At 48.1% G+C, this 13,768-nt stretch overlaps 1 protein-coding gene across 3 annotated transcripts in view; it reads right to left on the bottom strand.

Annotated features, from left to right (window-relative positions):
* Positions 1 to 7,511, bottom strand: part of LOC139278449 (arf-GAP with GTPase, ANK repeat and PH domain-containing protein 1-like) — a 578,697-nt gene extending 571,186 nt beyond the window's left edge. For all 3 annotated transcript variants that reach the window (XM_070897250.1, XM_070897276.1, XM_070897267.1), the window contains exon 1: positions 6,932 to 7,511. In XM_070897250.1, coding sequence (XP_070753351.1) covers positions 6,932 to 7,277 — 346 coding nt within the window. In that variant the 5' untranslated portion in view covers positions 7,278 to 7,511. The remainder of the gene's footprint in view (positions 1 to 6,931) is intronic.
* Positions 7,512 to 13,768: the final 6,257 nt, after the last annotated feature.

The raw sequence follows: 13,768 nt of genomic DNA, 5'->3' as shown, positions 1-13,768 counted from the left end.
GACATATGAAGAAAGACTCGATAAACTAGGCTTATACTCACTGGAATTTAGAAGAATGAGAGGGGATCTCATAGAAACGTATAAAATTCTAACAGGATTGGACAGGTTAGATGCAGGAAGAATGTTCCCAATGTTGGGGAAGTCCAGAACCAGGGGTCACAGTCTAAGGATAAGGGGTAAGCCATTTAGGACTGAGATGAGGAGAAACTTCTTCACTCAGAGAATTGTGAACCTGTGGAATTCTCTACCACAGAAAGTTGTTGAGGCCAGTTCATTAGATACATTCAAAAGGGAGTTAGATGTGGCCCTTCCGGCTAAAGGGATCAAGGGGTATGGAGAGAAGGCAGGAAAGGGGTACTGAGGTGAATGATCAGCCATGATCATATTGAATGGTGGTGCAGGCTCGAAGGGCCGAATGGCCAACTCCTGCACCTATTTTCTATTACCCAGCCAAATCACTGGAGAGAAAAAAACCTGGGGAAAAGAAAAATCACCGTGCATATGCGTGATGCTTCCTACAGCTACAGCTCAGAAGACATCGAAAATGATACGACTAACCTGGCGGTACACTGCCTAAAGGTAAATTTATGTTGCTCTGGGAACAGCAAGTATAATACATGGTCGCATAAGTTGCTCAACAACCAACCTCAACTACTCCTGCAATTGTAAATCATCTGTGGGCACATTTTACTATAATGCTGCAATTTGCATGAATCCAAGACCTCAATATTACATCTTTATTCCTGCAACTGAAGGCAGATCCCAGAGGTGAAAGATGATGCGAAGTAACTAAAGCAACCCAGCCCCCATAACAGTATTTTTATAACAGAAGACAAGAATCACAGAATGTTACACAACACAGCCAGGCCATTTGGGCCCAATAAATCAGTGCCAGAGTTTGTCTTCACCTACTCTTCACCCATTCTCCTGCTCACTCCCCAGACCCTTTAATATCTTGCTCCGTCTAATCCCACTCTCCCCCAGTACCCTTTAATATCCCACCTAGACTAATCCCACTCTCCATTAATATCCCACCCAATCTAAACCCATCTCCTGCTCACTTCCCATCCCTTTTAATATCCCATCTAGTCTAGTCCCACTCTCGCCCCACATCCTTTACTATCCCATACCACGTAGCCTTTAATATCCCACTTCGTGTAATCTCACTCGCCTGCTCACTCTCCACATCTTTTAATTTTCCTTTTTCAAGCAACTATCTAATTCCTTTTAAAAGAATATAGGGATATGCAAAGAGGATGTTTCCTCTGACAGGGTAGACTAGAACTAGAGGGCATAATCTTAGAATAAGGGGCTGCCCATTTAAAACTGAGATGAGGAGAAATTTCTTCTCTCAGAGGGTTGTAAATTTGTGGAATTTGCTGCCTCAGAGAGCTGTGGAAGCTGGGTCATTGAATAAATTTAAAGACCGATAAGGGAATAAGGGGTTACGGAAAGTGGGCAGGGAAGTGGACCTGAGTCTATGCTCGGATCGACCATGATCGTATTAAATGGCGGAGCAAGCTCGAGGGGCCGTATGGCCGACTCCTGCTCCTATTTCTTAAGTTCTTATGGACTTTGCCACAATAATGATGTGACAGAGAACAGCACTTTCTAAAATAAGTTTTTGCTAGCCTCCCTTTAAAATTTTGATTATCTTAAATTTGTGCCCGCCTGTTACAATTAAGTTGGCCAGTAAAAAGAAACTATTATTTTATCAAAATCTTTCATGATCTTAAAGAGTTCTATCAGGTTACCTCTTAACCTTCTCAGTTGTCGTTAAAAAGCCCTAACTTCTCACAGCACTCTAGTAAATCTACAATACCCTTTTGCATTTCTTTTATATGCTTCCTATTATTGGGTGCCCAAAACAGCAAACAATACTCCAAATGTGACCTAAGGTTTAGTACATTATTTAGACAATAGAATCATAGAAGTTTACAGCATTGAAGGAGGCCATTCAGCCCACTGTGTCTGAATAGGCTCTTCACTACAGCAATCGATAACTAATCACACTGCCCTGTGCTTTCCCCAGAGCCCTGTATCATCCTCTGCTTCAAATATTTATCCACTTTTCCTCCTTCTTCTTTCATATGTAGTAGCAAAGCAAATCAAATGTCAATATCCAAGTTAGATATCCAGGCCGGAGCTTCTGGTGTAACAGCGTGGTTATCTTGTAGGCTGCCTGCAAATTTCCTCCGAGGGCAGTGTTCAATGATGTGCTCCAGGGTCTGATTAGGAGCTCCACAATCACATGATGGGGAGGCTTTAATCTACCACCTATGGAGAAAGAGGCAGCATCGACCGTGACCAGTGCTGAGGCGGTTGATGGTTGTCCACTGTTTGCGAGGAAGGTTTGATCCTTCATGTTATACCTTTGGGTTCTCGATAAAGAATCACTTTTCCCTTAAAAGATGCAATGGTCTCTGCCTCAACCACTCGCTGTGACAAAGCATTCCATGCCCCAACAACCCTCTAGAAAATAAATTTCTCCCAACCTCTTTCATAAGAACATAAGAAATAGGAACAGGAGTCGGCCATACGGCCCCTCGAGCCTGCTCCGCCATTCAATAAGATCATGGCTGATCTGATCATGGACTCAGGTCCACTTCCCCGCCTGCTCCCCATAACCCCTTATCCCCTTATCGTTTAAGAAACAGTCTATTTCTGTCATAAATTTATTCAATGATTCAGCTTCCACAGCTCTCGGAGGCAGCGCATTCCGCAGATTTACAACCCTGAGAGAAGAAATTCCTCCTCATCTCTGTTTTAAATGGGCAGCCCCTATTCTAAGATCATGCCCTCTAGTTAGTGGAAACATCCTCTCTGCATCCACCTTGTCAAGCAAGCCCCCTCATAATCTTATACATTTCGATAAAATAACCTCTCATTCTTCTGAACTCCAATGAGCATTCTTCTGAATTCCTCACTCTCTTAGTGACAGTTTAAAATTGATGGCCCCTCATCATCCTCCAACAAGAGGAAGTCGTCTTTCCCTCTTCACCCTACCAATACCATCCATCATTTTGCTTTATTAAAACTCTATTGACCTTCTCTGATCCTGTGGAAATAGTTTGAATACGTCTCAACTCTCTTCTTGTAACTATAGTTTCACATCCATGGTTTATTTCTGCTGAATCCACACTGTACATTCATTATAGTTTTAATACCCTTTCTATAAAAGGGGGTCCCCAAAACTGCACACAATATTTTAACTGTGTCCTAAGCATTGTTTCGTTACAAATTTATCATACACTACTAATAAAACCCAAAAGGCTACAAGCCTATTTTAAGACCTCAATCACATTTTGAGGACTCACACATTTGTAGCCAGAGACGTCTCTGTTCCTCCATACCCTTTAAGTGTTTATACATACCAACCAACTCCTTGTCAAGCCCGTGTGGTGGCTGGTGTGCAACAGCCACCACACGTTAAAAAAATCCAAGCACAGGCATCTTACACCCTTCAAGATTTAGATTGGGATCCGGAATATTAGGTCCTTCATTGAAACACCTGTGAACTTTTTGGCATGGAAGCAAGTCATCTTCGACTCGAGGGACTGCCGATGATGATGAATTCTTTGTATCTTCTCCCAAAATATATCTTGCAATTCTAATAATTAAATTGTATCTGCCACCTGTTGGCCCATTCAACTAACCCACTGACATCGAAAACATAGAAAATAGGTGCAGGAGTAGGCCATTCGGCCCTTCGAGCCTGCACCATCCTGAGGCCTTGTCTCATTCCATGCTTTCTTAGACTTTAACTTCTCACCCTGTTCAGTTTATGTCAATCTGTGTCATTTACAACTCTGCTGTCAACAAGCTGACCCACGAATCAATAATTACGGAATTGGGAAAAGGAAGGCAATCCTGGCTGATTCTCTGCCCTCCCCAGATGAGTATTCCACGATTAGCAAGATGATCATCCTGCAACCGTCAAAGAAACTTCAAACTCACTTTCAAGCACAAATGACAGGCAGATTGGAGTCACAGTCATGGGACATGGACCAACAATCAATGGTCTGGATGGGAGACAGGGCTCAAAGTTAACGCATAAAGAACCACTGGCAAACAACAATGACCCAATGCAATAATACCAACAGTGTCCTTTAGCAACTCACGCACATCAATATTTATTGGAATATTTTAAAAAATCAGACCCACACATTGGTAGGCAATGGAATGGAATGCATTTACTTGTCCACTGCTGAACTGCTAGAGTCAAGCAAACCAGTGTTCACTGCAAGCTCCAAATTACTGGGACACCCACACACTCTGGTACAGCTGTTACAATGCCGCATTGGAATTAATGTTGGGTTCATACACTTTCCGAAATACAGTTCTCCAGAACTGGCTCTTATTTAAATTAATTGTTTGATATAATCACAGTGCTGCCTACCACAGTGCAGTGTTTGATCAGCTGGGTAACTAATAATGTAGCAAAGCTGTCAATTCGATGAGGTCTCCATTCATACTGCGACAGCGTCACACAGCACCAGTGTGCCTGCTGCACGTTTTACTTTTATTTTTATGCTATGTCCAGTGCTGACCATGCTCTGCAGCAAGAAAAGGTGCACAACATGCAGCCAATTTCAAGACTGCAGCAAAATTGCTTGATTCTTAAAAAATAAAAAGATACAATTTTGCCAATGACCTGCATGCAGCCCAAAAAAACGAAGTCCCTGAAATAAAACCCAACAAGATCAAACTCACCTTTTCCCTTAGTGCACAGTAAACAAGAACCTATTATAACTTTTAAAAAACACTACACTGACTGGGTACAGAATAAACGCAAGATTAAACTGTTTATCTGTAACAGCAAATCCATTATCCTTCTTATTCCAGTCATAATTATAACCCAAAAAAAAATCACTATCCAACAGGCACAAATGGGTACAGGTACTGCAATAATATCTGGGAGCCCCATATCTCATTCCCCTAAATCTGTGCATTTTTATGGCAAAGCATACTTTAACTGCGAATAAGATATTCCCTAATATTTAGTAACTGTTCTGATGAAAGATCATCAACTTGAAACATTAACTATGTTCCTCTCTCCATCGATGCTGCCTGATCTGCCAGTGTTTCCAGCATTTCCTGTTTTAAATTTAGTAACTGTCCCATCTCCACTTAATTTCAATAAGTACATGTATTAGAGCTGTAATATTTAAATGAATATATTGAGTCCAATCTTTGCTCAGTATTGTCAACAATGTCAGTGACAGCATCAGAAATAATCCATCTCTGATGATAACCCAAATTCTTTGATGAAGTTGATCTCTGTTCTTCATAATGCAATTTATGCAATCTCAAATGTGAGACTAAAGGTACAAAATTAAGTAATTAGATTTGATCCCTGCATGTCAACAATACTCTTTAATCTCACAGACCACGTGTAAACAGAGCGGAACTGATATCAACCTAGTCCCCTATATTCAATTCGAATAAAGCAGTGTATCTATAATAAACATTACTCAAACATTATTCCTAGCCTTGTCCACATATGTCCCCAATAGTAACCAGCACATTTACCAAAATAAACCTGCCTTTTATTTTAACACTCAGGATCTGTTTGAACGGACATCATCAGATCAAGTTTCCCGTTTATAATCATTCTGGTAAATATTCTAAGTAAATGTATCGAACAGAATATTTAGGGTGATTTTTCAATGCAGATCAATACGTTATTTACAAAAGTAGGTTCATTCCCAAGAGTCGGGATTTACATTTACATAGATCACATATCCCCAATAAAGACATTAAAGTCGATATGAGTGCAGATATCTACCATCATATTGATCGATATGAGGTATCGATCTGAGACTATAATCGGTGCCGATAGCCCGGTGATCAGTGTGGTATCGATCTGAGACTACAATCGCTGCCGATGCACCCAATGATCAGTGTGGTATCGATCTGAGACTATAATCGGGTCAGTGCACCCAATAATCAATGTGATATCGATCTGAGACTACAATCGCTGCCGATGCACCCAATGATCAGTGTGGTATCGATCTGAGACTATAATCGGTGTCAGTGCACCCAATGATCAGTGTGGTATCGATCTGAGACTATAATCGGGTCAGTGCACCCTATGATCAATGTGGTATCGATCTGAGACTACAATCGCTGCCGATAGCCCGGTGATCAGTGTGGTATCGATCTGAGACTACAATCGCTGCCGATAGCCCGGTGATCAGTGTGGTATCGATCTGAGACTACAATCGCTGCCGATAGCCCGGTGATCAGTGTGGTATCGATCTGAGACTACAATCGCTGCCGATAGCCCGGTGATCAGTGTGGTATCGATCTGAGACTACAATCGCTGCCGATAGCCCGGTGATCAGTGTGGTATCGATCTGAGACTACAATCGCTGCCGATAGCCCGGTGATCAATGTGGTATCGATCTGAGACTACAATCGGTGCCGATAGCCCGGTGATCAATGTGGTATCGATCTGAGACTACAATCGGTGCCGATAGCCCGGTGATCAATGTGGTATCGATCTGAGACTACAATCGGTGTCAGTGTACCCTATGATCAATGTGGTATCGATCTGAGACTACAATCGCTGCCGATGCACCCTATGATCAATGTGGTATCGATCTGAGACTACAATCGGTGCCGATAGCCCGGTGATCAGTGTGGTATCGATCTGAGAGTACAATCGGTGCCGGTGCACCCGGTGATCAGTGTGGTATCGATCTGAGACTACAATCGGTGTCAGTGCACCCTATGATCAATGTGGTATCGATCTGAGACTACAATCGGTGCCGATAGCCCGGTGATCAGTGTGGTATCGATCTGAGACTACAATCGGTGTCAGTGTACCCTATGATCAGTGTGGTATCGATCTGAGACTACAATCGGTGCCGATAGCCCGGTGATCAGTGCGGTATCGATCGGATGATTCCAACAATCGCCTTCCTACCTTCGATGCTGATGACATGCTCCCGGATCTGGTTCTGCAGCCCCATGTCCTCGATCCTCTCGATCAGATCGTAGATGGCGTAGATGTTGGGGTGGACGCTCTCGAAGCGCTGGATCTCGGCGCGGATGGCCGCCGAGTTGGACAGCACCAGCGGCTGCGCCTGGGCCGGCGAGGTGGCCGAGCCCGAGTGAGACAACACCGGCATCGAGCCCGAGCCCGAGCCGCAGCTCAGCGCCAGGGCCCCGCCGGGGCCGCCCAGCACCGACACCGAGCCCGCCGAACCCGAGCCCGAGCAGCCCGAGCCCGGGGAGCCGGCCAGCAGCGAGGGCTGCGCCTGGAAATTCATGGCCGGGTTGCTAGGGTGAGGGGTCGGGGGTGAGAGGGTGAGGGGCCCGCGGGCCGGGGTCAGGGGTCGGGGGTCAGCCCTCCTCAGCCGGCTCCGATGACAAAAGGCGAGTCCGTTACCTCAGCGCGAAAAGCCGAGAGTGCGGCCGGCCGCCTGGTGCCGGAGCCCGGCGCTGCCCCGCTCCATCGTCCGCCCCCGCCTGTCGGGATCACTACTCTCCCCTCCTCTCCTCTCCTCTCCTCTCCTCGGCCCGCCCCGCGTTCCGCCGCTGCCTGGTCTCCCCCTGCCCCTGCCCCTGCCCCTGCCGCCGCCGCCGCCGCTGCTGAGGGTCAAATCACCAGACTGCCGGACAACCCGCGCTCCCGCTCCTGCTCCCGCTCTCACCGCGCGCTCCCGCATCTGCCGGCCGCGCGCAACACGCGCCTTCGTCATCGCGCACAGACCCCGCCCCAGCCACGTGCTCCCGCCTCCCGCCCTCCAGTTCCATTCATTCATTCACACCCTGGCTCGGGGCAGGGGCTGGGATTAATACTACAGCCAGCTACATTCTTCATTCACACCCTGGCTAGGGGCAGGGGCTGGGATTAATACTACAGCCAGCTACATTCTTCATTCACATCCTGGCTCGGGGCAGGGGATGGGATTAATACAGGGCCAGTTCCATTCATTCATTCATTCACACCCTGGCTAGGGGCAGGGTCTGGGATTAATACTACAGTCAGCTACATTCTTCATTCACATCCTGGCTAGGGGCAGTGGCTGGGATTAATACTATAGTCAGCTACATTCATTCATTCAAACCCTGGCTCGGGGCAGGGGCTGGGATTAATACAGGGCCAGTTCCATTAATTCATTCACACCCTGGCCCGGGGCAGGGGCTGGGATTAATACTTCAGCCAGCTACATTCATTCATTCACAGCCTGGCTAAGGCCAGGGGCTGGGATTAATACAGGGCCAGTTCCATTAATTCATTCACACCCTGACTAGGGGCAGGGGCAGAGATTAATACAGGGCCAGTTCCATTCATTCATTCATTCACACCCTGGCTAGGGGCAGGGGCTGGGATTAATACAGGGCCAGTTCCATTCATTCATTCACACCCTGGCTAGGGGCAGGGGCAGAGATTAATACAGGGCCAGTTCCATTCATTCATTCACACCCTGGCTAGGGGCAGGGGCTTGGATTAATACTACAGTCAGCTACATTCATTCAATCAAACCCTGGCTCGGGGCAGGGGCTGGGATTAATACAGGGCCAGTTCCATTAATTCATTCACACCCTGGCTCGGGGCAGTGGCTGGGATTAATACTTCAGCCAGCTACATTCATTCATTCACAGCCTGGCTAAGGCCAGGGGCTGGGATTAATACAGGGCCAGTTCCATTCATTCATTCACACCCTGGCTAGGGGCAGGGACAGAGATTAATACAGGGCCAGTTCCATTCATTCATTCATTCACACCCTGGCTAGGGGCAGGGGCAGAGATTAATACAGGGCCAGTTCCATTCATTCATTCACACCCTGGCTAGGGGCAGGGGCAGAGATTAATACAGGGCCAGTTCCATTCATTCATTCACACCCTGGCTCGGAGCAGGGGCAGAGATTAATACAGGGCCAGTTCCATTCATTCATTCACACCCTGGCTCGGGGCTGGGGCAGAGATTAATACAGGGCCAGTTCCATTCATTCATTCATTCACACCATAGCTCGGGGCAGTGGCTGGGATTAATACAGGTCCAGTTCCATTCATTCATTCACACCCTGGCTCGGGGCAGGGGCTGGGATTAATACAGGGCCAGTTCCATTCATTCATTCACACCCTGGCTCGGGGCAGGGGCTGGGATTAATACAGGGCCAGTTCCATTCATTCATTCATTCACATCCTGGCTAGGGGCAGTGGCTGGGATTAATACTACAGCTAGCTACATTCATTCACACCCTGGCTAGGGGCAGGGGCAGAGATTAATACTACAGCTAGCTACATTCATTCACATCCTGGCTAGGGGCAGGGGCAGAGATTAATACTACAGCTAGCTACATTCATTCACACCCTGGCTAGGGGCAGGGGCTGGGATTAATACAGGGCCAGTTCCATTCATTCATTCACATCCTGGCTAGGGGCAGGGGCAGAGATTAATACAGGGCCAGTTCCATTCATTCATTCACACCCTGGCTAGGGGCAGGGGCTGGGATTAATACTACAGCCAGCTACATTCATTCACACCCTGGCTCGGGTCAGTGGCTGGGATTAATACTACAGCCAGCTACATTCATTCACACCCTGGCTAGGGGCAGGGGCTGGGATTAATACAGGGCCAGTTCCATTCATTCATTCACATCCTGGCTAGGGGCAGGGGCAGAGATTAATACTACAGCCAGCTACATTCATTCACACCCTGGCTAGGGGCAGGGGCAGAGATTAATACAGGGCCAGTTCCATTCATTCATTCACACCCTGGCTAGGGGCAGGGGCTGGGATTAATACTACAGCCAGCTACATTCATTCACACCCTGGCTCGGGTCAGTGGCTGGGATTAATACTACAGCCAGCTACATTCATTCACACCCTGGCTAGGGGCAGGGGCTGGGATTAATACTACAGCCAGCTACATTCTTCATTCACACCCTGGCTAGGGGCAGTGGCTGGGATTAATACTACAGCCAGCTACATTCATTCACACCCTGGCTAGGGGCAGAGGCTGGGATTAATACTACAGCCAGCTACATTCATTCACACCCTGGCTCGGGGCAGTGGCTGGGATTAATACTACAGCCAGCTACATTCATTCACACCCTGGCTAGGGGCAGGGGCTGGGATTAATACTACAGCCAGCTACATTCATTCACACCCTGGCTCGGGGCAGTGGCTGGGATTAATACTACAGCCAGCTACATTCATTCACACCCTGGCTAGGGGCAGGGGCTGGGATTAATACTACAGCCAGCTACATTCTTCATTCACACCCTGGCTCGTGGCAGTGGCTGGGATTAATACTACAGCCAGCTACATTCATTCACACCCTGGCTAGGGGCAGGGGCTGGGATTAATACTACAGTCAGCTACATTCTTCATTCACATCCTGGCTAGGGGCAGGGGCTGGGATTAATACTTCAGCCAGCTACATTCATTCATTCACAGCCTGGCTAAGGCCAGGGGCTGGGATTAATACAGGGCCAGTTCCATTAATTCATTCACACCCTGACTAGGGGCAGGGGCAGAGATTAATACAGGGCCAGTTCCATTCATTCATTCATTCACACCCTGGCTAGGGGCAGGGGCAGAGATTAATACAGGGCCAGTTCCATTCATTCATTCACACCCTGGCTAGGGGCAGGGGCTTGGATTAATACTACAGTCAGCTACATTCATTCAATCAAACCCTGGCTCGGGGCAGGGGCTGGGATTAATACAGGGCCAGTTCCATTAATTCATTCACACCCTGGCTCGGGGCAGTGGCTGGGATTAATACTTCAGCCAGCTACATTCATTCATTCACAGCCTGGCTAAGGCCAGGGGCTGGGATTAATACAGGGCCAGTTCCATTCATTCATTCACACCCTGGCTAGGGGCAGGGGCAGAGATTAATACAGGGCCAGTTCCATTCATTCATTCATTCACACCCTGGCTAGGGGCAGGGGCAGAGATTAATACAGGGCCAGTTCCATTCATTCATTCACACCCTGGCTAGGGGCAGGGGCAGAGATTAATACAGGGCCAGTTCCATTCATTCATTCACACCCTGGCTCGGAGCAGGGGCAGAGATTAATACAGGGCCAGTTCCATTCATTCATTCACACCCTGGCTCGGGGCTGGGGCAGAGATTAATACAGGGCCAGTTCCATTCATTCATTCATTCACACCATAGCTCGGGGCAGTGGCTGGGATTAATACAGGTCCAGTTCCATTCATTCATTCACACCCTGGCTCGGGGCAGGGGCTGGGATTAATACAGGGCCAGTTCCATTCATTCATTCACATCCTGGCTAGGGGCAGGGGCAGAGATTAATACAGGGCCAGTTCCATTCATTCATTCACATCCTGGCTAGGGGCAGGGGCTGGGATTAATACTACAGCTAGCTACATTCATTCACACCCTGGCTAGGGGCAGGGGCAGAGATTAATACTACAGCTAGCTACATTCATTCACATCCTGGCTAGGGGCAGGGGCAGAGATTAATACTACAGCTAGCTACATTCATTCACACCCTGGCTAGGGGCAGGGGCTGGGATTAATACAGGGCCAGTTCCATTCATTCATTCACATCCTGGCTAGGGGCAGGGGCAGAGATTAATACAGGGCCAGTTCCATTCATTCATTCACACCCTGGCTAGGGGCAGGGGCTGGGATTAATACTACAGCCAGCTACATTCATTCACACCCTGGCTCGGGTCAGTGGCTGGGATTAATACTACAGCCAGCTACATTCATTCACACCCTGGCTAGGGGCAGGGGCTGGGATTAATACAGGGCCAGTTCCATTCATTCATTCACATCCTGGCTAGGGGCAGGGGCAGAGATTAATACTACAGCCAGCTACATTCATTCACACCCTGGCTAGGGGCAGGGGCAGAGATTAATACAGGGCCAGTTCCATTCATTCATTCACACCCTGGCTAGGGGCAGGGGCTGGGATTAATACTACAGCCAGCTACATTCATTCACACCCTGGCTCGGGTCAGTGGCTGGGATTAATACTACAGCCAGCTACATTCATTCACACCCTGGCTAGGGGCAGGGGCTGGGATTAATACTACAGCCAGCTACATTCTTCATTCACACCCTGGCTAGGGGCAGTGGCTGGGATTAATACTACAGCCAGCTACATTCATTCACACCCTGGCTAGGGGCAGAGGCTGGGATTAATACTACAGCCAGCTACATTCATTCACACCCTGGCTCGGGGCAGTGGCTGGGATTAATACTACAGCCAGCTACATTCATTCACACCCTGGCTAGGGGCAGGGGCTGGGATTAATACTACAGCCAGCTACATTCATTCACACCCTGGCTCGGGGCAGTGGCTGGGATTAATACTACAGCCAGCTACATTCATTCACACCCTGGCTAGGGGCAGGGGCTGGGATTAATACTACAGCCAGCTACATTCTTCATTCACACCCTGGCTCGTGGCAGTGGCTGGGATTAATACTACAGCCAGCTACATTCATTCACACCCTGGCTAGGGGCAGGGGCTGGGATTAATACTACAGTCAGCTACATTCTTCATTCACATCCTGGCTAGGGGCAGGGGCTGGGATTAATACTATAGTCAGCTACATTCATTCATTCAAACCCTGGCTCGGGGCAGGGGCTGGGATTAATACAGGGCCAGTTCCATTAATTCATTCACACTCTGGCTCGGAGCAGAGGCTGGGATTAATACTTCAGCCAGCTACATTCATTCATTCACAGCCTGGCTAAGGCCAGGGGCTGGGATTAATACAGGGCCAGTTCCATTAATTCACTCACACCCTGACTAGGGGCAGGGTCAGAGATTAATACAGGGCCAGTTCCATTCATTTATTCACACCCTGGCTAGGGGCAGGGGCTGGTATTAATACAGGGCCAGCTCCATTCATTCACACCCTGGCGAGGGGCAGGGGCAGGGGCAGGGATTAATACAGGGCCAGCTCCATTCATTCAACAATAACAACAACTTGTATTTATATAGCACCTTTAATGTAGTGAAACATCCCAAGCCACTTCACAGGAGTATTATGCAATAAAAATTTGACACTGAGCCACATAAGTAGAAATTAGCACAGGTGACCAAAAGCTTGGTCAAAAAGATAGGTTTTAAGGAGCTTCTTGAAGAAGGAAAGAGAGTTGGAAAGGTTTAAGCAGGGAGTTCCAGAGCTTGGAGCCGAGGCAACAGAAGGCACGGTCACCAATGGTGGAGCGATTATAATCAGGGATGTACAGGAGAGCAGAATTAGAGGAGCGCAGACATCTCGGGGGGTTGTGGGGCTGGAGGAGATTACAGAGATGGGGGGGCGAGACCTTGGAGGAATTTGAAAATAAGGATGAAAATTTTGAAATCGAGGCATTGCTTAACCAGAAGCCAATTCACACCCTGGCTAGGGGTCAGGGCAGGATTAATACTGGAGCCTCCAGCAAGAATACATTTATCCCCGGCAAGCAAATCAAGAGGCAAATCATTGGGACATTGTGAAAAAGGTGTCGTTTTAAAACTTTTCTTTGAACACTTTTGTTTATTGTTTATAAACATATTGGAGATGTGGTGGGGGGGGGGCTGTTTGACTGATGGTCAAGAATCATCCAATTGGGTACTGAAGAGCCAGTTTGCTTTCCAATTGGCTGCGAAGGCGGTGCACTGGATGGACGAAGGGAACAAGTGGTTGGGAGCGTCGGGTGGATGCGGGAGTGAGACGGGAGCGTGGGGGTGGGTGTAGGGTCATGAGCGGGAGCGGAAACGGGAGCGTGTGGGGTCAGGAGCGGGAGCATGGGGGCAGGAGCGTGGGCCGGGAG

This window comes from Pristiophorus japonicus, chromosome 1 (assembly GCF_044704955.1).
Source record: "Pristiophorus japonicus isolate sPriJap1 chromosome 1, sPriJap1.hap1, whole genome shotgun sequence".
In the NCBI taxonomy this organism is placed as follows: Eukaryota; Metazoa; Chordata; class Chondrichthyes; family Pristiophoridae; genus Pristiophorus; species Pristiophorus japonicus.
The sequence above is the reverse complement of the archived record's forward strand: the minus strand, read 5'-3'. Positions and strand labels throughout refer to the sequence as shown.